The sequence below is a fragment of the Bos javanicus genome, chromosome 13, assembly GCF_032452875.1.
Source record: "Bos javanicus breed banteng chromosome 13, ARS-OSU_banteng_1.0, whole genome shotgun sequence".
Classification (NCBI taxonomy): Eukaryota; Metazoa; Chordata; class Mammalia; order Artiodactyla; family Bovidae; genus Bos; species Bos javanicus.
The window spans coordinates 32,650,760-32,675,855 of NC_083880.1; the positions used below are offsets into that span (position 1 = coordinate 32,650,760).

Sequence of the window (25,096 nt, forward strand, 5' to 3'; positions counted from 1 at the left end):
CCTCCCGCGGGGAACTTTTGGGTGTTTCGGTGGCCTGTCACTCTCGTCGGCCGACGCGCCTCCCCCTGGGCTCGCGCGGCCGGAGCGCCCTCCCTCTCGGCGAGGACCTGCCCAGGCGCCGGCGGCTCCCGTGCCCGCTCGGCGCTCGCCCTGCCAGCGCCCCCGCCGCCCGGCTTCCCCGCGCCTTGCGTTTCAACCTGGCCCGGCCGCGCCCCACACCCTGAGCGCCTCGAGCCCCCGGGCGGCCCCTGGAGCAGGCAGGCGGGGAAAGGAGGAGGGGACCCACCGCCGGGGGGTGTGGGGCGGGGGGGCCTGGCTGCTGGCTCCCGGCCGACTTTTCGCCAATGGTCCAGAACGACATGTCCAAGTCGCCTCCCACAGCGGCGGCGGCGGTGGCGCAGGAGATCCAGATGGAACTGCTGGAGAACGCGGCTCCCGCGGGGGCGCTCGGAGCGGCCGCACAGGTAGCGAGAGCGCCGCGCCCTCCCCTTCCTTTGTGAGCCGCCCGGGCGCCGGGGCTCCATCCCGCCCGCCGCCTGCTCTGTTAGGATCCCTCGCCCGGCCGTCCGCTCCGGCCTGGGTCTTCCCCGCCGCCGCCGCCTCCTTCCCTCGCGCTTTGCCACCCACTTCTCCCTCTCCGGGCGCCGGCGCCCCCAGCTCCTCTCCGCCTTCCTGCTCTACCCCCCGCCCCCCCCGGCTCTTCTCCGGCTTCCATTTTCCTCTGCTTCCCCAAAGCCAGTGGGAAGGGGGCGGGGGAGACCTCCAGGTCCTCAGAGGCTGCCCCCCGAGGCCAGCCCTCCTCGCCCCTTCCCGGGAGAGGCGCATGGACAGCCATGAATCAGGCGGGCGGACTGGACCTGCTCAAGATCGTGAGTCGGGGGTGGGGGGTACGGGGGGGTCTACAACTCTGCTCCGACGCCGACCCTTTAGACCAGCTCCGAGCCGGGGTGGGAGTAGGGGGCATGTGATGGGGTGGGAGCGGGCAGGGGGGCGTGGGAGGGGGCGCTCTGCCCCTGCCTCCCCACAAGCAGCTGCGACCCCCCTGGGCACCCGGGCGTTACACCGCTGGGACAGCTCGGCTCCTCTCCTGGCACTGGCCAGGTTTGCCTGGACCCCTCGCTCGCTGCAGAAGAGAGCGAGTTGGGGACGCGAAAGTTTTTATTTTTCCCCTGGTCTTGAAATGTTAGCCATCTCAGAGAGCTCCGAGGCCACCTTCTGATGAGAATTAGCGGTTTCTGGGGAAATTCCGGGTTGCTACTCGTTGTGAAATAGGAGATGTCAGTTGTAGGCACTGGGCAGTGATAAGGTGGCTTTTACGTAAGGCTTTGGCAGGTACAGTTTGGATTACAGACACCTCCAGTTCTCAGCGGTAAGGAGTCTCTCAACTTTTCTCCTAGCAGGGAAATATTTTAAGACTCCTAACTGTGGGCTGCTTGGCAAAGAGGTTAGGGTTTCATTTAAGCATCACTTTGGAGAATGTCTCTGCTTAATGATGCTGGCTTGTTGATTTCAAACCTCCGCCTGCTAGATTGTAAATTGTGGGGAGATTCTATAGTTTTATTCGTATGTCAAATGTCTAAGTACATGATTTGTGTACTTTATATTTGTATATGCTGGAGAGAATGCCTTAGTCTTATTTACTGTAGTAAGGAGGGCAGGAGTGGGCCACAGTAGTAAAATGTTTGGCTGCTTAATTATTTTCATAGGTAATAGAAACTGACTGCTTTAGCTATTTTAATACCGTTAATAATGGTAGTTCCAGTGGCATGGTCATGGAGCTTTGTTGAACTTTATCACTGGGATTTAAAAGTGCAGATTAAAACACACCATTCATTTTGATTTGAAATGCAGGGGAAAAAAATGTAGAAACCAATCATTTGTTTAATCAGAAATCCACGTCTTTTGTAGAGGAATTCATTCTTTCCCATAGAGGTAAGACAGCTAGATTTTAGTCAGCCTTGGGCTGTTAGGCTGCCAGAACCGAGTGGGGACGTGTAACTAACAACCTACATTTCCATCTGGCCTCTGCCAGTGGGCCTGAATTCTTACCAACACCTGTCACGTTTGTTCTAGGCTCCTGATTTTATCTAGATACTCACTAGGTTAGATGAGAGCAAGAAATGTACTCAGGGACTTCCTTTTTTTTTTTTTTTTTTTTTAGGATGAAGGTCTTAAATATTGATAGAGAAAAGGACTTTTAGATCCTCTTTTCTCTTTGATCTTCCTTCAGGGTTTTTTTTTTTTTTTTTCAGTTTTTATTCTTATGATAAAAATAGAGTTCCTGAATTCCTGGAGATCAAAGTTAGGGCAAAATAGAAAGCATGACTGCATTCAGATAAGAGACACTAATTTACTTAGTGATTTATGTAGTTAAACGTAAGGCAACAAGTATTTGTGATGTTGCTGCAAACATGGAAATGATTCAGAAAGGAGAAGACACACTTGCTACCTTCATAGCATGTACATTCCAGTAGCTGCAAGGGTGATGAATGGATGACTATTGTATGGCATGGGGCTTTAAGAGAAATACTGAATCTTAGATGGTTGCTAAGGAAAAGATCACAGATAACTCTATTTGGAGTAATCTGTAAGGACTTCATGGAAGAGGTGGCATTTGAGAAGGGATTTAGAGTCTGGGTCAGATTTCAGCAGATTATCAGAGAGATGCTCCAGAGCTCTTCAGGGAGCTATTCTGACTGCCAAGTAACAGCAGTTACAAGTCTGATACATTTGTAATCCCTAGTTTGAAAAGCGTGGACAGGTACGGATTGGAGCTTAGTCAAGCAGAAGTCTGACAAGGCAATTGAGGCCACATCTTGAAGGCTTTGGAACCTGAAATGTAATGAACAACAAAAAGCCTCGGAAGGGGTTGAGGGAAGGAGCAGTGTAACAGCTCATGGAGAAGATTCACCTGGAAGCATGCTGTAAGGCAGTTGGGAGTCTCAGGAGTCCAGAGGTAGAGCTGCTGGGGGGAGATTGATGTAACGGTTTGGACAAGAAGTAGTGAGGTCTAAACTGAAAAGAGAGAAAAGATAATAGATAGGACAGGACTATGGATGGACACAGTCCAGAGACCCAGTCCATAGGAATTACAAGTGATTGAATGATAGAGGCAGGGAGGAAGGGATAACAGAGGCAGGTAAGAGGCATAAACATTCAGCTGCATCAGCATCCTTCTCCTTGCTCTACCTTCCAAAAATGAAAGCATTTCCCCCTGAATTGTGTTCATATCACAGCCCTTATCTGAGGGAAACATTGCCTTGTTTATTTGATATCTGATAAATCATGTCATCACAGGGCTGTGAAAACTTGGCAAGGCATCTCTTCCATGTCTCCGGGCGGGCTAGGCCAGCAATAAACCACCTGGGGAAAAAAGACGGTCTCTGGAGCATCCCTCTGTTTTGCGACACTGAGTCACTGTAAATCCCCCGAGAAATGGAGTTTTCGTTTGTGAAATATCTCTCTCAGCAGTCATTGGTCTGAAGAATCCTTTCTCTTTCACCTCTGGGTTATACTGCACATTCTATATGAACAAAGCAAAAGATGGAACTACACAGACTGCCCACTGATCTTTTTTCCGGTCAGAAATCCTGCGGAGGGAGGGGGCACCCTCCTACTCTCTAACCCTAGGATATGGTCATAAACAAAATAGATCTATTTCTTACATGAGAAGCAAGTGACAATCTAACTGCAAATTCTTATGAGTTCAGATTTAAGCACATCACATCCCTTTTAAGGTAACCTGTTGAACAATCTTGGTGCAAACTTGGACAGTCTGCCTCCGCAGTCAAGTTGCTGACCGCACGCTGTGCCTCCAAAACTCCAAATCTGTGCCGTCCACCACAGTAGCCACTAGCCACATGTGACTTCTGAGCACTTGAAATGTGACTGGTTTGAACTGAGATGTGCTGTGTGTGTAAAATACACATTTTAAAAGACATCAAAATATAGATCAAATAAGTAGGCAGGTACAAATCAACTAAAAACGCAGATAACTTAAAAATACAAAATACACGTGACATATATATATGTATATGTATATATATGTTTAGGTATACTTAGAGGACGAGGGCATGGCAACTCACTCCAGTATCCTTGCCTGGGAAATCCCATGGACAGAGGAGCCTGGCCTGCTACATTGCATAGTGTCACAAAGAATAAAACACAACTGAAGCAACTTAGCCTGCTTATGGCTGACTCACATTGTATGGCAGAAACCAGCACAACGTTGTAAGGCAATTATCCTCCAATTGTGTGTCTACTCAGTCAGTTAGTTATGTCAGACTGTTTTGTGACTCCATGGACTGTAGCCTGCCAAGCTCCTCTGTCCGTGGAATTTTCCAGGTGGGAATACTGGAGCAAGTTGCCATTTCCTTCTCCAGGGGATCTTCCAGACCCAGGGATGGTACCCATGTCTTTAGCACTGCAGGTGGATTCTTTACCTCTGTGCCATTGGGGAAGCCATCCTCCAATTAAAAATGAATTAAAATATAAAAATATATATACAGATGAAGAAATCTCAAGGATATTATCTCAATGAAAGTCAATTTCATTCAGAGGTTCAGAGGAGACCTGTATTTTGCAGGAGACCCCTGTTTGATTCCTGGGCCTGGAATATCCTTTGGAGAAGGAATAGGCTACCCATTCCAGTGTTCTTGGGCTTCCTTGGTGGGTCAGCTGGTAAAGAATCTGCCTGCAATGCGGGAGACTTGGTTTTGATACCTGGGTTGGGAAGATCCCCTGGAGAAGAGAACAGCTACCCACTCCAGTATTCTACCCTGGAGAATTCCATGGACTAACAGTCCATGGGGTCACAAAGAGTAGGACACGATTGAGAGACTGAGCGCAGCACAGCACAATGTATCAAAAATAGGATCACAGGGACATGAAAGTGAAAGTCTCTCAGTCGTGTCTGACTCTTTGCGACCCCATGGACTGCAGCCCACCAGGCTCCTCTGTCTGTGGGGATTCTCCAGGCAAGAATACTGGAGTGGGTTGCATTCCTCTTCCAGGGGATCTTTTGAACCCAGGTATCCCACATTGCAGGTGAATTCTTTACCATCGGGGCCACCGCGGATACCCTTTGATACATTTAGCCAGATACATTATTACAATTCACTTGCTCTGTTGCCTTTTACCATTTTAATAGAGCTACTAGAAGATTCCTATTACGTAGGTGACTTTTATTTCTATTGGACAGCATTAGTCTAAAAGCACAGCACTGGGAGTTCTCTGGGGAGTTGAACAGATCTGGATGGAGGCTGGGTGGATGCAAACTCAGGGTGAAAGGAACTAAGACCAGGATGCAGCAGAGGAGGAAACGGGTGAAGCAAGAGCAGGATCTCAGCACTTAGGCCTCAAAGAGCTGGTAACCAGCACCTCCAATTGCACCTGGAGATGAACCCACAGTAAGCAGAGGGCCTGTTTGTTTTGCTCCTGGCAACGAAACCCAGCTGGCTCCACCCCATCAGAGTTTGCCAGATGCTTCTCAAGCACATTGTCTAATACAGCCTGGTCAGGGCAACAGCCTGAATCGTGCAGCAAGGTGCTTTATCTAAAAAGAGCAGCAGCTCTTCCCCCAGGTCAGTACCACTTTCCAGAGACTTTCTGGGGTCTGAGGTTCAGTTCAGCCTTTGCAGCCTCTTCGCATAATGGACTTGGGTCCTGGGCTTCCATGTCTTGCTCCTCTAACCTTGCTTGTCTAACCTTTGCCCCCAGCCTCCATCACTTGCCTCTCTGATGCGATTTGTTCTGGCAGTGCCTGGGTGAAATTTACAAACCTGCTCATCAGGATTTCTGAGTGCATTTTAGACCTCAAAACACAACATCTGACTATCTGAGTGACTGGAGGTTTAGTTGGTTTTGTGGTTTTATGTTCCTATTCTTTTTTATTTTCCTTTTATGTAAAGAATTAGTTTACCTGTTGCTCTATTTGGTTGCATTGAATTATATAGTCTGTTGTCTTGGTCCTTTTAAGAAAAGCTGAGTGTGGGATGAATTGCGAGATTGGAATTGACATCTACACACTATTGATACTATGCATAAAATAGATAATTAATGAGAACCTACTGTATAGCACAGGGAACTCTACTTCAGTGCTCTAAATGGGAAGGAAATCCAAAAATGAGTGGACGTAAGTATACATATAGCTGATTTATTTTGCTGTACAGTAGAAACTAACACAACACTGTAAAGCAATTATACTCAAATAAAAAGAGAGAGAAGCTGAGCAAAATATGTTAATCCTGTGTGTGTAGAGAATTTGCCCTCCTAGATTTTGTGACTGTGGAGACTTGTCTTGGACCTGCCAAGAGTTTATGGCACAACACGGCCTTTCACAATGACAAGGAGTTCAGATTAATTATGACACCACTTAAGTGACTGGGACTGCCTTAAGAGTTCTTTCCAAACATGGCTGGAGGTAAACCGTGAAGAAGGCAAGCTTGGCCCTTGACCATCTCCTGCCCTGGCCTTGTCTCCTCTCCCTTCTCTACCTGAAGAGCTCTGTTTATTCTGTTTCTTGATTCCTTTCTGCTTTTGTGTAAACCAATGCATATGGAGAACTTGCCCTGTTCCCTTTTCTAGGGAGGAGATATCTCACTGCCTTCTCTCCTAGTAAAGGATCTGATAGCCTCGTTCACCTATAACTGATGGTAAATAAAGATATTAACTGTCGGAGTCCTCTCTGTTGAGTTTTGGTTGCCTTTGCTTCAGACCCTAAGATGAGGAAAGTCTGCATTTCGAAGGGATAAATATCAGTGAAGCTGATCAAGAGGGCTGGAAACTAATTTCAGGTATCAGCATTATGCTTACAGGGAGCAGTTCATAGGGAGGAGAACTGTTACCTTATTCTTCAACCAGAGAAGCTGACATCTTCAAAACTATTCCCAGGGGCCACCAAACCAACTTTGTGTGCAAAACTGGGCTGAAGTCTCTAGTTAACTGGTGTCTTCTGTAATTAACTATTGTCTGCTTCCAATCATACAGAGATTAGGTTTCAATGACCTGTGGACATGTGACCATTTGCTGAGTTTAAGATTGCAATCCAACTTTCAAAGTTATTTAGTATCAAAGAAAACAGTCTTTCAGATGAAGATGATATTAACATAATCTTGGTGAATATCTTTTTAATGTCATTCATATATTTGTGGTAATTTCTTAAATTTTTTTCTGGTTTCTGAAATGTTACTTGTCTACTGTTTTAGGAGAGGTAATTTATTTTTTTATTTTTGTATTGGGGGTATAGTTGCTTTACAATATTGTGTTAGTTTCTACTGAATAGCAAAGTGAATCAGCTATACACATACACAGATCACTTCCCACCTCCCCCTATTCCCCCTCTAGGTTGTCACAGAGCACCGAGCTGAGCTTCCTGCGTTGCACAGCACCTCCCCACTAGCTATCTGTTTTACACAGAGTATATATGGGGGTTTCCCAGGTGGGAATCACCTGCCAAGCAGGAGATGTGGCTTCCATCCCTGGGTTGGGAAGATCCCTTGGAGAAGGAAATGGCAACCCACTCCAGTGTTCTAGCCTGGGAAATCCCATGGACAGACGAGCCTGGCAGGCTACAGTCCAGAGGGTTGCAAAAGAGTCAGACACATTTTAGCGACTAAAACGACAGTGTACATGTATCAATCCCAGTCTCCCAGTTCATCCCTCCTTTGTCCTCCACTGCCATGTCTCTGTTCCTGCCTGCAAATAGATTCATGGGCACCATTTTCTAGGTTCTCTATATATGTTTAATATATGATATTTGTTTTTCTCTTTCTAACTTATATCACTCTGTATGACAGACTCTTGATCCATCCACATTCCTACAAATGACCCAATTTCATTCCTTTTATGTCTGAATAGTAGTCCATTGTATATATGTGCCACATCTTCTTTATCCATTGATCTGCCCATGGACATTTAGGTTGCTTCCATGTTCTGGCAGTTGTAAATTGTGCTGCAATGAACGTTGAGATGCATGTGTCTTTTTAAAATAATGGGTCTTTTTCGGGGTATGTTCCTAGTAATGGGACTGCTGGGTTGTATGGTAGTTCTACTTTTAATTTTTGAAGGAACCTTCATACTGTTCTCCATAGTGGCTGCATCAATATACATTCCCACCAACAGTGTCGGAGGGTCCCCTTTTCTCCACACCCTCTCCGTTTATTGTTTGTGGACTTTTCATTGATGGCCATTCTGACTAGTGTGAGGTGATGCATGATTGTAGTTTTGATCTGCATCTCTGTAGTAATGAGTGATGTTGTACACAGTTTTCTTTTTTTCCTATTTACTGTGGTTGACTTCACTGGTTTTATTCAGCTATGTGTGTGCTCAGTGGTGTCCGACTCTTTGTGACCCCATGGACTGTAGCCCGCCAGGCTCTGTCCATTGGATTTCCCAGGCAAGAATACTGAAGTGGGTTGCCATTTCCTTCTCCTTATTAAGTGAATGTAACTATTAACAAGAAGCAACGAGTGGACATTAGTGACTTTTAGACCATAGGGACGTAGGGGTCTGTGTGTATCCTAGAGAGTATTATGGGTTACACTTGGCAGTCTTGACAGCCCGGCCATGTTCTCTTCCTTCACATCATGAAACTTTATTAATCATTTCGTATATTTAATAGCAGATGTTTAGATACTTAATGTTGCTAAAAAAAAATTTAGAAACCCCATTGCTCATAAAAGTAGCTGCATTTGAAGTAGCCAGTTAAGAAGACTATACTTCTTTTCCAAGTTTAGGCAGCTACATATTTGAATACTTATTTTTTCCTGTCTTTTACCATTTGGGTGAGGATTGGCCTTCACTTTTTTTTTTTTAATTCCTTCATCTGAAATACTCTGATCCTCATTTTCCAGAATTTTGAATAACTTATACAGAAGTCATTTTAGCAAGTTAGACTCAATTTTAAATATGCATGGAACTTAATGTAGCTTCATTTGGGAATGGTAATATAAATTTTCACTAACCTTTTTAAAAGCATGTAAAGATGGACTATTAGCTTTGCAAAAGTTGCTTTAATTATTTTCTTCTTGATCCTAGATATTGTTATAGGAAATAACTCATTATTGAAGCATCACACAACAGTTACATTTTTTTTTAAAAAAAGGAAGTTATAAGAGAGAAAGTACTGCTGAAATTAGTAAATAGAAGTGTAATTAAGCATATCTATTTTGCCTTTTAGTAAACATATATAATGAATAAGAACTTGCTTTAACACTGTTAAGCAGAAACACTTTGAATAAATCATCCCTCATACATTTAAGTGATTGAAGGAAAAGATATTTTTTCTCAATACTATCACCAGGGGACTTCCCTGGTGGTCCAGTGGTTAAGACTCCACACTTCTAATGCAGAGGACACGGGTTCGATCCCTAGCCAGGGAACTAAGGTCTCACATGTTGTGTGGCCAAAAAAATAAAAATAAAAATAAATTATCACCAGTTTGTGTGCAATTCAGTATGCCATCTTTTTTTAAGTGTATCAGCTGTATCATAGTACAATTGAAACCTGTAATAATCCAACTTAGACACATGGCATTTGTAGCTAAGTACACCTGAAATAATGTTTATGAACAGCGTCCCCAGGGGCCAGGAAAAATTAAAATGACTTTTTAAATGTGTTTCATTTTTTTGCAGAGAACAGCAGCCTCCCCTGGGACTGGCTGTCTTAAATATTGTGTGGTTCTCACAGTGCCTGCTGGGCAGTGTCAGCAGCCATGAAAAAGCTTATACTCCAAAGCAGCTGAATAGTAAAAACATATTTATCATTAAAAATCCAAAATAAATGATAATGGTATGACTTCAAAGAAGCTTTTTCCACCCATGTCCAAACAATGCTGTTTGGACACAAACAGCATTTGGGATGATAGAATATTTTGTTTTTATTCTCAAAGATAATTTATACTCCAAATGAAGGTACATAGTAAATTTAACATAAACTTGCCCTCACCTTCCCTCAAGGAAATATGTTAGGCTTTAAAACTGCTTTCAAGGTAATAAGTATTTTACCACATGGAATAATATAAAAAATTTATTTTTTAATTTTAAGGAGACTTTCAAACTTTAACGTTGCTAGGCCTTGGAAGACACTTCTATGCGAACCTTTCCATAATAGTTGGAAAAGGAAGAACATTGTTGAAAGAATGTTATTTTTCAACAGTTTACTGCATAATGTTTACGAAAGTAAGAAGAATATGCTGTTACGTGAAGAGAACCTTGTATTATGAAAGCCCAGCCTAGATTGTCTTTCCTTTTATGAAGTCGAGAGTTAATTAAATGCCATGGAAACACATTTGTATTATATAAATCCCTTCAGTACTTGGAAGGGAACAAACATATTTAAGGCAAATTTTTGCTTTAAAATTATACCACCCCTCTCACTGATTGCAAATTCATCTAAATTACTCATAACACAAATGTTTGTAAGAGATTTCAGCTTGCCTAAGTGCTATGTATATTATGGTTTATATTTCCATTTTAATGAAAACCATGTGAATGTGTAAAATATAACAAAAGTAGCATTTTCAAAACCCGAACATGGGGATTTTCAAAAAAGCGAATTTTGTTAATTCTGATCATCCAATGAAGTCTCTGTGGGCCTTCTAAACACATCGTACATTTTAGCCCAATTTTTCTCCACCCTTGTCACCCTGCTGTGACAGCTTCTATATAATATTATTTTGAGCCCTTATCATGTGCTAGGTCTTACAGTAAATGTTATAAATATATTCCTTCATTTAATACCTAAAACCCCCTGGAAGGTAAGTCTTACTATTTTAAGAATGAGAAGACTGAGGTTTAGAGAGGTTAAGAAACTTGCTCAAGGTCTGCTATACCAGGATCCCTGCCTGTGTGTATTTACCAGTAAAGCTCAGTGTTGAGCTATTTTTTACTTATATTTTAATGTGTGATTTTCTCAGTAACTTTATTCCTGTCTAGAATTAGCCATAGATGAATGTATAGTTTATTTTTAATGCTCTGAAAGTAAGCTGTAGATATAGTTAAAAAAAAAAAAAGTAAGTTCATTTGTAGGTGTTTGTGCTTGGCTTTATCCTACTACTGAGACAAACTGTCTTACCTTTAACATCCTGTTCTTAAATGCTTACTACTACTACTTATTATTACAATTCCATAAAATTTATTTTTCTTGCCTTCTCAGCAGAATAATTGAGTGATTAAAAAGCAGGCTTTTGAGATGAACAAGGTCCTACTATATAGCACAGGGACCTATCTTCAATATACTGTGATAAACCATCATAGAAAAGAATATAAAAAATAGTATATATGTGTGTGTATATATATATGTACACATATATAACTGAGTCACTTTGCTGTACAGCAGAAAGTAACACAGCATTGTAAATCAACTATATTTCAATAAAATTTTAAAAAAATTGGTGAAAACAGTGCTTTTCCAGAACAGTTCCTCACAGCTATCTGAGAAGCTGTCTTTCAGGCTGTAGTTCTCAGCGGCTCAAATAAAACTCTTTTCTGTTCCTATTAACAAAGAACAAGCTTTTCACATCATATTCAAACATTACAACAATGGGCCAGAAAAATTGTACAAAATGTTTTAATTTCATGTAATTCACTACCACTTCCATAGCTCTTTCAACATATCCCAAAACCAATCTCTAAATCCATACAATATGAAGAATTGACACTGTGCTTCCTTCGTATTTCATCTAGATTGATCAACCTATACTAATCTATCTAGATGTAAAGGTAGTCAGAATTTGTATTGTAAAGTTTCCTGAGCCACCATGTGCAAGGATCACACCAATATAGGAATACCTGGGGAATTACAAATTAAATCATGAAAAGAACCAAAAAGGTGCTGTTCAGCACCACTGGGAAACAGTATTTCATTATGCTTTCGAAACATGGTGCTGGAGAAGACTCTTGAGAGTCCCTTGGACAGCAAGGAGATCAAACCAGTCAATCCTAATGGAAATCAACCCTGAATATTCATTGGAGGGACTGATCCTGAAGCTGAAGCTCCAATGATTTGGCCACCTGATGTGAAGAGCTGACTCACTGGAAAAGACCCCGATGCTGGGAAAGATTGAGGATAGGAGAAGGGGGCGACAAAGGACGAGTTGGTTGGATGGCATCATGGGCTCTATGGACATGAGTTTGAACAAACTCTGGGAGATAGTGGAGGACAGAGGAGCCTGGCATGCTGCAGTCCGTGGGGTCACAAACAGTCAGACATAACTGAGTGACTGACCAGCAGCAACTGCATTCATCTCTCTGAAGGATTTTGACAAGTTGCTTTCCTCTCACAGTAATTTTGCCTCAGTCCCTCCTACACGTAAATGTTTATTTTTTTTAATGCCTTATCTTGAGTGGCCTTTGCCTCTTGACCAGAGATATGCTAACAGAGCTTAAATTATTTTAATTCAAATTGTTGTAGTTGTTTAGTCACTAAGTCATGACCAACTCTTTTGTGACACCATGGACTTGTAGCCAGCCAGGCTCCTCTGTCCATGGGCTTTCTCGGGGAGGAATACTGGAGTGGGTTGCCATTTCTTTCTCTAGAGTATCTTGCCAACCCAGGGACTGAACTTGCATCTCCTGCATTGGCAGGCAGATTCTTTACCACTGAGCCATCAGGGAAGCCCAACTCACCAACTGTGAAATGCTTTTTCTAGAACCCTCTCCTCCCTTTAAAGTCACTGATTTGAAATAAATATTTGTGATTCCACCCATCACTTTTTAAAAAATGTTATTTTATTGAAGTATAGTTGACTTACAATGTTGTGTTAATTTCTGCTATACAGCAAAGTGATTTAGTTATATACATATATACATTCTTTTTCATCTTCTTTTCTGTTATGTTGAATAGAGGATGTTGAATATAGTTCCCTGTGCTGTGCAGTAGGACCTTGTCGTTTATCCATCCTGAATATGAGTTTGCATCTGCTAACCCCAGGCTCTCACTCCATTCTCTCCCCAACCTGCCTCCCTTGGCAACCGCAAGTCTGTTCTCTCTGTCTGTGAGTCTGTTTCATAGATATGTTCATTTGTGTCATATTTTAGATTCCACATATAAGTGGAAATACATTTGGTCTCCAATCACTTTTTAATCACGCTCATGTGATGGCAATTTATTCTTTGTCTGGATCTAGAACATTTTCTGGAACTAGGTCTAGATTCCTATGTGAGGGTCTAATAATAATCTCATTTGTCTTTTGGTTTTCTTTTTTGTAGTCATATGGAAAAGGAGCCAGAAGGAAAAACAGATTTAAAGGATCCGATGGGAGCACTTCTTCTGACACTACCTCAAATAGCTTCGTTCGTCAGGTAAAGGAGCTTTTTAATTCACAGTTTGAAGAAGTCTATGAAAATGAATTCAGTTTTGTTTTTTTAAGAGGTGGTTTTAACAGTGACATCCCTATGATTTATATAGTCTTACTGTACTTACTTTTAATTGAAGTGAAAATTGTTCCATTGAACGTCACAATCGTTCGTTGTTCAGTCACTAAGTCATGTCTGACTCTTTGTGACCCCATGAACTGCACCACACCAGGCTTCCTTGTCCTTCATAATCTCTCAGGGTTGGCTCAAACTCATATCCATTGAGTCTGTGATACTATCTAACCATCTCATCCTTTGTCGCCCCCTTCTCCTCTTGCCTTCAGTCTTTCCAAGCATCAGGGTCTTTTCCAATGAGTCAGTGCTTCACATCAGGTGGCCAAAGTATTGGAGCTTCTTAATTAATATATTTAAATTTTAAGTGAGACTGTATGTTGTAATTACATTATTTCCCAGCACGTTGGGGAAAGAGAAATGCAAACTTCATTGCAAAGGATTTCTTCATAACAGTGAACTCCTGTAGAAATGATTCCAGGTGTGGGGGTTTCATTGGGGAAGTGAAAGTGGTGGTGGGGTCAGGGGGGTGTGGCAGGCATCCGTACCACCTGCTCTGAGTTGAGATAAGGGTGTTCCTCCAGCTGGAGTTTTCTTCTTCTCACCTGGGGCTTGGCTTGGAGAAGAGATTAACCCTGCTCTTGAAAAGGCCAAGGGTACCGAGGTCAAATACAGCACAGGGTATCTTGGAGTCGTAATTGAAACTGCCTTTGGAGACAAAGCCTTTATCTCAGTTCGTGTGGATTCTTGCTCAGGAGTTTGGGACTGCCCCCTAAGCAGTGTCAGGATCCCTAACATCAAAACAGTCTTGTCCTTGGTTACAGAAAGAACTTTCATTCCCAGAGAAAGGGCAGAGGCAGCCAGATCTCTGAGGACAATAGGTTACAGGTGAGGCTAAAGTCTCATCAGGTATAGGTACACGAGCATCTTAAGCTGATGCTTGTCAGTGGCACGGGAGATGTGGGAGGAGCTTGCTAGGGTGACTCTGCTTTCCTGGCGCAAGGACCACCCTTTTAGTTAGCAGGCTCATAAATCATCTGTCTGTGAGATCTCACTCCTGGAGATGATGATTGGCTGCCATGAGAGCTGCTCCGTCTCTGTTGGAAAGGAAACCATTTCCTCACTACTTTTCGGGTCCTTTCCCCTTGTCTTTCCCCCAAGTTAGTTAGCAGCTGTTCAGCCCAAACATGTTGACCTGTTACATTCATGGGGACTTTGTTTTTGGCTGGTCGCTGCCTCCTTCCACTTTTCCGACACAGAAAAAGGATGACCCGAGTTCAGCCATCCGCTCCCTGCATCAAAGGCACCAACGGTAAGTCTGAGTAACCTCAGTAACTTTCCAGGCAACTGGAAAAACTCTGGTTCTGGTTTCTGCAACCTGGGATGTATTTTGGTTGCAGGAAGTTAGAAAAAGACAGCTGGTTAAGAAGGAGCGGAACTTTTGTGGCTCCAAGACATTTAGAAATAGAAAGGAAGATGAAGCTACATGAGGGCCCACGTTCTGGTGGTGGCAGAGTTGCTGGGCAGGGTGTGATGGGCACTAAGGGTGTGTGTGTTGGCCTGATGTTGTCGTGGGTAGAATTCAGGTGTCCTGGGTCTAAGTCAAGAGCCTCAAACTTGGCTTAGGTGAGCCCGTTAAAGGAAAATCACCCAAGGCCTTTCCCATTTCAAGCCTCCATATTTATTCTGCCTTTGGGACTGGGAGATTGACCCTGGAGGGCTAGAATCCACACTCTGAGTAATCATCTCAGGACTGAAGACTGAAGGATCTGAAGCAGAAAGAAATAAGCTTCTTAGGAAACAGAGGCTGCAGCAAAGCCCTGCAGAGTGACAGGTAGCTGGTCAAAACTGCACGGAAAGAAAAACTGCAGTGTTTCTAGTGAGCAAAGATACTGTGATAGAAATAAATTGGGACTCATTGAACTCTAAAAATATCTTTTTAAGACAGTTGTTGGGCACCATTTTCCACTTGTCCCTTTGAGTCTGAATTCTCCTTTCATGAAGTTTTGGTAACTTAATCCATAGGGATTGCTACAGTGCATATACTGGACTTTGGTTTTCCTTCCGGTAACTTCCTTTTGCGTTGTGTTCTTGGTGATATATGAGATTATGTGCATGAAACAGTTATAAATGATAAAGAGAGCTACCAAGTGACTTAGTATTAATTTAAATATATATTGCCAAAACATATGTGAGCATGTAAGCACATTGGAAAAAAGACTATCCTAAAAGTTTGTCTCCTTGAAATAAAGGTGTAGCTCTTTGAATCTCAGTGTAATGAGGTGCTTGCTGTGACCTAGATTTGGGGTATAATTATATAGGCATCATGAACCCCAAGGTGCCCCGTTGATCCTGTCACAGAAGGATAACCAGGATCTTTGGCAAGAATGCTGAGTCAGACATTATATTTTTTCCTTGGATAATTTATTCTCTATTCCGTTAGACTCACGTTCATATTTTGCGACCATTTGAAAATAAGCATAAGCCACCCTGGCATTACTAAATATTTAATAGATTAAAGTTTAACTGGAGGATTTGCAGAAATGCAGGGTAGGTGGTAACAATAAGTATGTGTTACATTAAATCATTTGAAAGTACTCCTTCTCAATGTTTCCTTCTTATCACGTGTAGTTGTTTTGTTAAACAGGTGACCCGCATCTGAATTCATTACTTGTCTGTGGCGAGAGTTTGTGTATCATCGGTATTGGAATGGTGTTTTGTCAATAAAACCGGGTTCTATTTAAAAATATAATTAGGTTTTTTTCCCTGTCCTTGAATTAAAAATAATTTCCGTGTAATTTTGAAAACCTTAAACATTTTCACAAACTGCATATGATGAAGACTTTAAAGTACTTGGGAAACACCAGGTACTTTGAGGTGGTCTTAAAGATAATGAGATTTAAATATTTTAGAGGTTGAAAATGTGCACATTTTACATAAAGAAAAGGATTCTTTTTTTTTTTTTTAATTAAGACAGTGTCCAAGAGTTTTTTATAGATTGAATTGGGAACCCTCCCAGAGTTCATAGGTTGAAGCCCTAATTGCCAATGTGACTGTACTTGGCAGTTAAGGTAGTAAAGAGGTAATTAAGGTTAAATGAGGTCATAAGAGTGGGGACCTAATCTGATGCCCCTATAAAGAAGATGCCCCAAAAATGTGCGTGCACAAGAAATAGGCCATTGAGAGGACAGTGGGGAGAAGGTAGGTGTCCCTGAGCCAAGAAGAAAGATCTCAGCAGCAAACAACCCTGCCAGCACCATGGCCTTGAACTTCCAGCCTCCAGACTGTAAGAAAATACATTTCTGTTGTTCTGTTATGGCAGCCCTAGTAAACTAATACAATTGTCTACATATGTAGACAGTTGGGCTTGAAAGTAGATCTATTTTTTTCTTTAAAAAATATTATTTTTAATTTTAATATAATTTTAAAAGGTTTTTAAAAATAACTGTAAAAGGCTTATTTTTAACTTTAAAAATTTTAATGTTTAAACATTCTTGGGAATTCCATGGCAGTCCATGGTTAGGACTCAGGATTTTCATTGCTGAGGAACCAGGTTTAATCCCTGGTTCGAGAACAAAGATCCCACAAGCTGAATGGTGCAGCCAAAACAAAAATTTTAATTAAAAAGATAATAAGCATTCTTATTGATATGTAACATATATACTGAAAAATACACAAATTGTAAGTGTTCAGTCTGAGATCTCACAAAGTTAACCAACTGCCTGGTCAAGAAATAGGTATCAGTATTACTGGCACCCAAGATGCCCCCTTTGACCTCTATCAGTAATTCTTCCTTCATGCTAAAGATAAGCAAACACTGTCCCTCCTTCTGAGACCATAATTCACTTGGCCTCTTTTGTGGATTTTGTATAAATGGAGTTGTTTTCTGACTAAATTCTTTGATTCGAACTTACCATTGTTATATTCATCTATGTTGTATGTTTCAATAACTGGCTCATTTTCCTTGCTGTATGGTATTTCATTGGGTGAACATGCCACAACTGGTTTATCTCCCCTACTGTTGCTGGACTTTGAGTCATTTCCAGTTGGGGTTATTGACAGCCATGCTGTGATGTGCATTCCTGTATCTTCCTGTGATCTTATATGTGAATACATTGTTGTTCATTGAATAGACTGCTGGGTTATATGTGTAACTCAAGTAAATACTGCAGAACATTTATGCAAAGGAATGCACCAATTTGCACTTGCTCAAGCAGTGGAGAACAGTATTTGTTGTTTCATAGTTTCACCCACACTTGGTATTGTCAATGATTTTTCATTTCAGTCATTCTTACAACAGACAGGGTAGTCATAGCTCATTGTGGTATTAATATCCATGTCCTTGATAACAAAGCCATAGTTTACCTGTGGCTGGATCTAGGGTGCATTGTGTGATATAAATATGTGTCATTGTGTGGCATATACTTATAAATGTATGAAGAAGTGAAGTGAAGTCGCTCAGTCGTGTCTGACTCTTTGCAACCCCATGAACTGTAGCCTACCAGGCTCCTCTGTCCATGGAATTTTCCAGGCAAGAATACTGGAGTGGGTTGCCATTTCCTTCTCCAGGGGATCTTCCCAACCCAGGGATAGAACCCAGGTCTCCTGCGTTGTAGGCAGACACTTTTACCATCTGAGCCACCAGGGAAGTCTGTATTTTATAATACATTTACATATATAAATGTATATGTAAATGTATTATAAAATATATAAATATGTATATATAAATTTAGAATCTGAACAGTCATATGAGAGTATTTTGTTACACTCTATGGTAAATGGCCCATTAGTCATTGTAATCAGGCCCTATAGCTATTTGTTGGAAAATTGGAACTATTGGTTGGAATATGTTGGAACATATTGAAATATGATAGAAGATGAAAAGGAAAGAAGGCTACAAGTAGAAAGGTAAAAGCATGGTTTCTTTCCCCCAAACTTTTAGTTGTATATTTCTGACCATCATGTGTTTGTGTTGCTCTAAATAATTCTTCCGGCTTCCCTCATAGCTCAGTTGGTAAAGAATCTGCCTGCAATGCAGGATGCCTGGGTTCGATTCCTGGGTTGGAAAGATCCCCTGGAGAAGGAACTGGCAACCTACTCAAGTATTCTTGCCTAGAGAATCCCCATGGACAGAGGAGGCTGGCAGGCTACAGTCCGCAAGAGTCGGACACGACTTAGCGACTAAACCACCACCAAATAATTCTTTCAGAAGATTCATTAGTCTTAAGGAGCAATTGCTTATAGATATGTTTCTGCTTTAGGTCCACAAACAGGATAACAGCTACGGTAAAAGAACTTTTCTTTTCTAGATCAGAACACCATTGTGTTGGTTGACCAGTTCGCCCTAAGCTAACCAAATAATGCAGCTTCTGGTTCTTCAAATCATCAACCTATTTAAAGTCCATGATATTTCAAAGATGGGGATGAGAGAGGCTCTTTCCCTCATGAACTTAGTTCATTTCTCCCAGGACATGGTTTCCATGCTGAAGCTCAGGGAAGGGTCTGAGTTCTGATCAGTGAGTGTCACTGTTCACTGAGGTTCACATCACAGTCGTGGTCCACACAGATTGTTGGCTGTGTGAGACTGATATCAGTGGGGCTTCCCATGGGCTGTGTAAGGTTCTACTCTGTGTAAGGTGGTTGCGAAGTAGCAGCCTAGATGACCTTGGATATCAAATATTTCAAAGATTGAACTCCTTTTCGGAAACTGCAAGGAGGAACATCAATTAGAAGGAAAGTTAACTATGGTTGATCTGTTTGCTTTTTAAGTCTCATTCCTTTGTGTTGTACTTAAAATGTTACCAAGATACAAGATAGTTTCACTACGTACTGAACTTAGAATTTCCATAGTTCTATGTTATATAAATTATGATGTTAGCAAATTTATATCAAAGGTTTTTCTTCAAGAAGAAGATTAGTTTTTACTGTCAGTTTGACTTGCTTTGTAAATAGGTATGGGCGTGGGAGACAGGCTAAACATTTATAGAAAATGCCAGCAAAGGTATTTTTGACTAGTTAGAATTCACCCCTAGATATGATTAGCTTACTTCCTTGGAACATTAACACGTGTAAAAAAGTATGATGGTGACTAGGTGAAATGAGGCAGGAAGAGAATTTTTTTTAAATGGAGGAGCTTAGATGCTCAGATGTGGGTCTGACATTTCAAAGGTCATTTGTGTTAGTATGTGGTGCATAATTAATGCTCTGTGTTAAAGTATCTGCTGTTTACAGCATGCGTTTGGAAAAGGTACTTTCTGTAATTTACAGGGAAGGTATTTTGTATCTTCCTTCTACAACGGATGGCGCATCTGCAGTCTAGTCTCATCTTCCCACTGACTGGAACTGTGTTTGCCTGGCAGATTTTCCAAGTTTGGATGGAAAGATGTTTAGTGTTGTAGGATACATATGTTCTTGCTTCACAAGTGCCATACCAGCCTTTTAAAAAGTGAGTTTATACCAACCTGGACATTTGTTTCAATAAATTTTTTATATTCATTTAAAAACAGAGAGAAGCAGGACAGTGGTAAGAGCCGGGGCTCTGAAGCCAGTCTGAGTCTGGGTTCTGCCTCTGTTATTTACTAGCTGGCCCTTGGATGAGTGACTTCATCTCTGTACTCAGCATCCTCATCTGGGAAATAGTGGCCACATCAAAAATTGGTTGTAAGAATCACATGGGTAAAAACTGGTAAATTGCCTAGAACGGTACCTGCTATCTAGTTAATACTGTTTTGTTGTTGTTGTTCAGTCACTAAGTCATGACTCTTTGTGACTCCATGGACTGCAGCACACCAGGCTCCTCTGTCCTCCACTGTTGCCCAGGGTTTGTTCAAATTCACGTCCATAGAGTCAGTGATGCTATCTAACCATCTTGTCCTCTGCCACCCCTTTCTCCTTTTGCCTTCAATCTTTCCCAGCATCAGGGTCTTTTCCAGTGAGTTGGCTCTTTGCATCAGGTGGCCAAAGGATTGGAGTTTCAGGTTCAGCATCAGTCCTTCCAATGAATGTTCAGGGTTGATTTCCTTTAGGATGGACTGGTTTGATCTCCTTGCTGTCCAAGGGACTCTCAAGAGTCTTCTCCAGCACCACACTTCAAAAGCATCAATTCTTTGGTGCTCGGCATTCTTTATGAAATATTTAATAGTTTATTTATTTAGTTAATATTTAAGAGTTTATTATTCTTACTTATAAACATTATTCCATATTTAGAACATTAGTTAAAACCTGAATGAAAAATAGACCACAGCGGAGGAAGTTATAATGGTTGTTGACTGTTATGGTTATTTAGTGTATATTCTATCTATAGCTCCATTTTACAAATGAGACAAGTAAGACCCAGAGAGGTAACTCATCCACAGTCACATGACAAGTAAGGTTGGAATCCAGGGGGCTGATTCTGAATCTGTGCTGTCATTGACGATGCTACAGTCCTTTGTAACAAAGGTCAAAACGAAAAGCAGTTGCAAGTGCTTCCTTCTTTCAGCCAAAGAAGACGTGGAGAAAGATTGCTACCAGTGTTTTTAGGATGAATCCAAAGGTATTCTCTTAACTTCCTTCCTTATAAGAAGGTGAGGATGTCACTAGCATTGTCGGGTTTCCCTCGCATCATGATTTTAAAAAGAAGACAGTAAGTGTCATTTCCCTCTTCTTTCCTCACAGGTTGCTCAGATTCCCAGCTGCTGTCACCATTTTGCAGACTCTGTCCCTCTTACTGGTCCCTGAGAAATATGACTGGAAGAGTGTCTATTTTTTTCCTTCCTACTATGAAAGTCACAGAAACAGGCACTTTTTGGAATTGTGAAAGTCCATTTTTTTCCCTCAGTTTTTGAAAAGATAAATTTGAAAATGAACTCAACTCTGAATCACCTGCAGTATCATGCAGAGGTTTAACTGAGGCTGATGTTGGCCCATAAATCATTCTTACTGTGAATTTGGGTAAAGTTAGACACATATACAGCACCTGGGTTTAACATCAGACTCTTTTAGAAATTTTTTTTTGGGGGGTTCATTAGGGCCTGTGCTTTGTAACTGCTGCTGCTAAGTCGCTTCAGTCGTGTCCGACTCTGTGCGACCCCATAGACGGCAGCCCATCAGGCTCCCCGTCCCTGGGATTCTCCAGGCAAGAACACTGGAGTGGGTTGCCATTTCCTTCTCCAATGCATGAAAGTGAAAAGTGAAAGGGAAGTCGCTCAGTCGTGTCCGACTCTTCGCGACCCCATGGACTGCAGCCTACCAGGCTCCTCCGCCCATGGGATTTTCCAGGCAAGAGTACTGGAGTGGGGTGCTATTGCCTTCTCTGGTGCTTTGTAAATAGGCACTTTAATTTTAATTTACTAAGGGGTGAAAAGTGTTAAACATGACTTATAGGCACCATAATTAGAATTAATGAAGATTCTTGCTCAGAGTGTTCATGTCCTAAAAGTTATTTAATATATCAAGCTGTGGTTATCTTGGATTTATTATTAAGATAATTAAGATATCCAGGCTGTCTTTGATTATAGTATAAAGTCTTCGTACTCTTTGGCTTTGTGCTGTGAACAGATTCATCAATAAGAGAACTCCATTTCTCATAATAATAAACCTGGAAAAGCTACAGTTGTTAAAATCCTTTGGATTTCGTGCCCAGCATAAATTTCTAGTTGATGAAGATAATTAAGTTTTCATAGAAATTAGCTGTTTCCTCCCAACTTCATCTAAAGAAAGGAAAAAAAAAATCTGAGTTTCTGTTGTCAGAGATGGAGAGGGAGAGAGGAGAGCTGGTCGTTTATTTTTACATCAGTACCTAAGCAAGTAAATTAATTTCCTGGAAGAAAAATAGGAGGGCAGAAGCAGCAAGGCCTGCTGGCATTGAAGGATAGAACATTTGTGCTGTTCTTTTTAGGAGATTGTGCAAGAATGGCTAACTGTATAAATTATTGGATTCTGCCAAGGTCAGGAGGAACTATGTACATCTGCAAGGAAGTGCTAGTCATCAAAGTGAAAAGCAGCTTGTTGGGGGTGGCAGTGTTAGTAACTGCTTATTCGGTCCCACTACTTCTCTCTTCTACCCTCTTCTCTTCTTCCTCTCTTGATAATTCTTCATTTTCTTAAAGACATGTTCTCCCTGGCTATGTTTATGTACCTGGCAGTATTCCTAGGATGAACACCAAATGGTAAGGGGATAACTGCCAGCTAGCTTTATTTTAATGATCTCTCAGCCTGGCAGCTTTCATTCAGGGTTCAGGGTACCCGGTCCTCCGAACTCTCGGCTGTACTCTGCCAAGTGTATCCAGGACTCACCAGCTCTTCCCACCTAATTTTAATAGGTCACCCTAGAGTACCAACTGGGCTTTCCTGGTGGCTCAGATGGTAAAGAATCTGCCTGCAACACAGGAGACCTGGGTTCAATCCCTGGGTTGGGAAGATCCCCTGGGGAAGGGAAAGGCTACCCACTCCAGTATTCTTGCCTGGAGAATTCCATGGATAGAGGAACCTGGCGGGCTATAGTCCATAGAGTCACAAAGAGTTGAACACAACTGAGTGACTAACACACACAAGAGTACCAGCTAGAGTCCTTTGTGCAGAAAGTTGAACCTTAGAAATCAACAAGTCTTCTTGGACTTTGCAAGAAGCATCATTATTTGAAGGGAGTGGGTGGGAGGAGGCTCAAGGGGAGGAACTCTGCAACTGATCTCGGATTTTGCTCATCAACCTGTGTATGCTACGATTGTCAGGAAGTAATCCTATCACATATAACGGCTTCCAGGATACAAATCAGGATGACAAAATGGAATGAACCACACATTTAACAGAAGGTTGCATGACGCTTTTCGGAACACGGTATTCTAAACACATTCCATTGCTTTCCAGTACCATGTTCTTGGAGCTGCTATTTTAGACCTTTTCTTCGTTCCGATTGGCTTTAAATATGAATGATTAATCACAGAGACACACAGTCTATTTTTTAGTTTTGTTTTGCAGAAGACAGATTAAACTGTGATAATGATTACAGACTCCAGGCCTGTGTGGACTGATATGTTTAAGGTTGGGTAAATCTCTCAGCCCTGAAATACTGGCTTGTTGCTGTGTTAGGCTGTATTCATCACAAACACAACTATAAATAATAATGCAGTAGATTTATTGCCACTGTGATTTCCTGTAAATGTCTTTGTATCTTATTAAGTATTCATTTAGATTTTGTGAATGGCAGAATTGGTTCTGAGTTCTCTTAAGAATTTTTCTTAAATATGGCAGTATAAAAATATTGAGCCTTAAAAAACAGTTCTCTGTCCTTTCCATGGTATATGCCTTTATGTTACTGAGAATGTTGTACATTTTTCTTTGAGTTGACATAAGTAATTTAGAAAGTGTTTTTTAAAAGTTTGATTTTGTACTTCAACAAATCACTAGCCTTAACATGTCTTTTTAAAAAATTTATTTTGAATTAGAGGATGATTGATTTACAATATGGTATTGGTTTCTGCCATACATCAACATGAATCAGCCACAGGTATACATATGTTCCCTCCCTCGTGAACCTCCCTCCCATCTCCCACCCCATCCTGCCCGTCTAGGTAGTCACAGAGCACCAGATTGAGTTCCCTGCGTCATAGAGCAAATTCCCACTGGCTGTTTTACATACGGTAATGTATATGTTTCCATGCTATTCTCTCAATTCATCCCACCATCTCCTTCCCCCACTGTGTCCACAATTCTGTTGTCAGTCTGCACCTCCATTGCTTCCTTGCTAATTGGTTCATCAGTCTTTTTGAAGATACTTTTTGTAGCAGAACAAGGGCATGGTTCTATACCAGTCTTCCTCATTTTCAGTTTGTTTTCATGTATTTGGAACACTTACCCTGTACACTAGGTATGATTAAGGTTCCTCATTATTAAAATAATTTTGTGGATTGACACAGTTTTTTATCTTTGCCTATCTTTTCCCCACAGAGTTAAAAATATCATTTTACAACCCAGAATCATTTATCCAGGTGTTCTGAGATTTTAGACTCTGAGATACGTTTCAAATTATAATATACTTTCCTTTTATGCCCCATTTTCTTCCATTAGTATTCGTCTTCTGCTTGACCAGTCCATGCAAAGTCCTAGCTAAACTAGCCCCCTAAATTAATTAAGAATGTACAAGTGATCTAATATGGAGTAATTAGAATGACTAAGAAAATAGGTTTACATTAAACAGTGAATTTCCAAGCAGTGTGTGTTTCAGCTGAACCCTGAACTTAAGGAGTCATGCTGAAATGGTTAGTTACTTCTCTCTATGTTAATAATTCACATGTCTCAGGTCTTCACAGGCATCATACCCAAGTCTGGTCCAACCAAGAAATAGTTCTCTTTTCCCTGTTCTGTCTTTCATAGATGTAAATATCATCAGCATCTTTGTTCTCTATTGACATGTTTTGAAATCTTCATACCTGATGATTATCAGATGCTAAGGAAATCCTCTTTGAGAGTTTTACTGATGTCTTGAAAATATTTGTAATAGTTTAACAATTACGTATTCCCATCTTATCATTTTTCCACATTCTTGACCAAGTGTGTGTCCTTATTGCAAAGACCTGAGATGGAGAAAAGGAACTGATTGCCCCAGCCGTGCCCCGGAGCTTATCACAATGCTTCCTTTCACCCTCTGTTTGTTTTAGAGTTTGAGGATAAAGGAGGAGGTAAAAAACAGGAAAATGATTCACTGGGGGAGGGGAGAACTTTATTATAGAGTCTTCTATTGACTTGTAGTT

At 41.4% G+C, this 25,096-nt stretch overlaps 1 protein-coding gene across 4 annotated transcripts in view; it reads left to right on the plus strand.

The window, feature by feature from the left end:
* The first annotated feature begins 297 nt into the window (after positions 1-297).
* CACNB2 (calcium voltage-gated channel auxiliary subunit beta 2) overlaps positions 298-25,096 on the plus strand; it is a 424,474-nt gene continuing 399,675 nt past the window's right edge. For 2 of the 4 annotated variants that reach the window (XM_061436168.1, XM_061436175.1), the window contains exons 1-2: positions 298-464; positions 13,209-13,301. In XM_061436168.1, coding sequence (XP_061292152.1) covers positions 345-464; positions 13,209-13,301 — 213 coding nt within the window. In that variant the 5' untranslated portion in view covers positions 298-344. Of the gene's footprint in view, positions 465-557; positions 870-13,208; positions 13,302-25,096 lie in introns of those variants that run through there. The other 2 variants (XM_061436167.1, XM_061436174.1) reach the window with 2 other exon arrangements.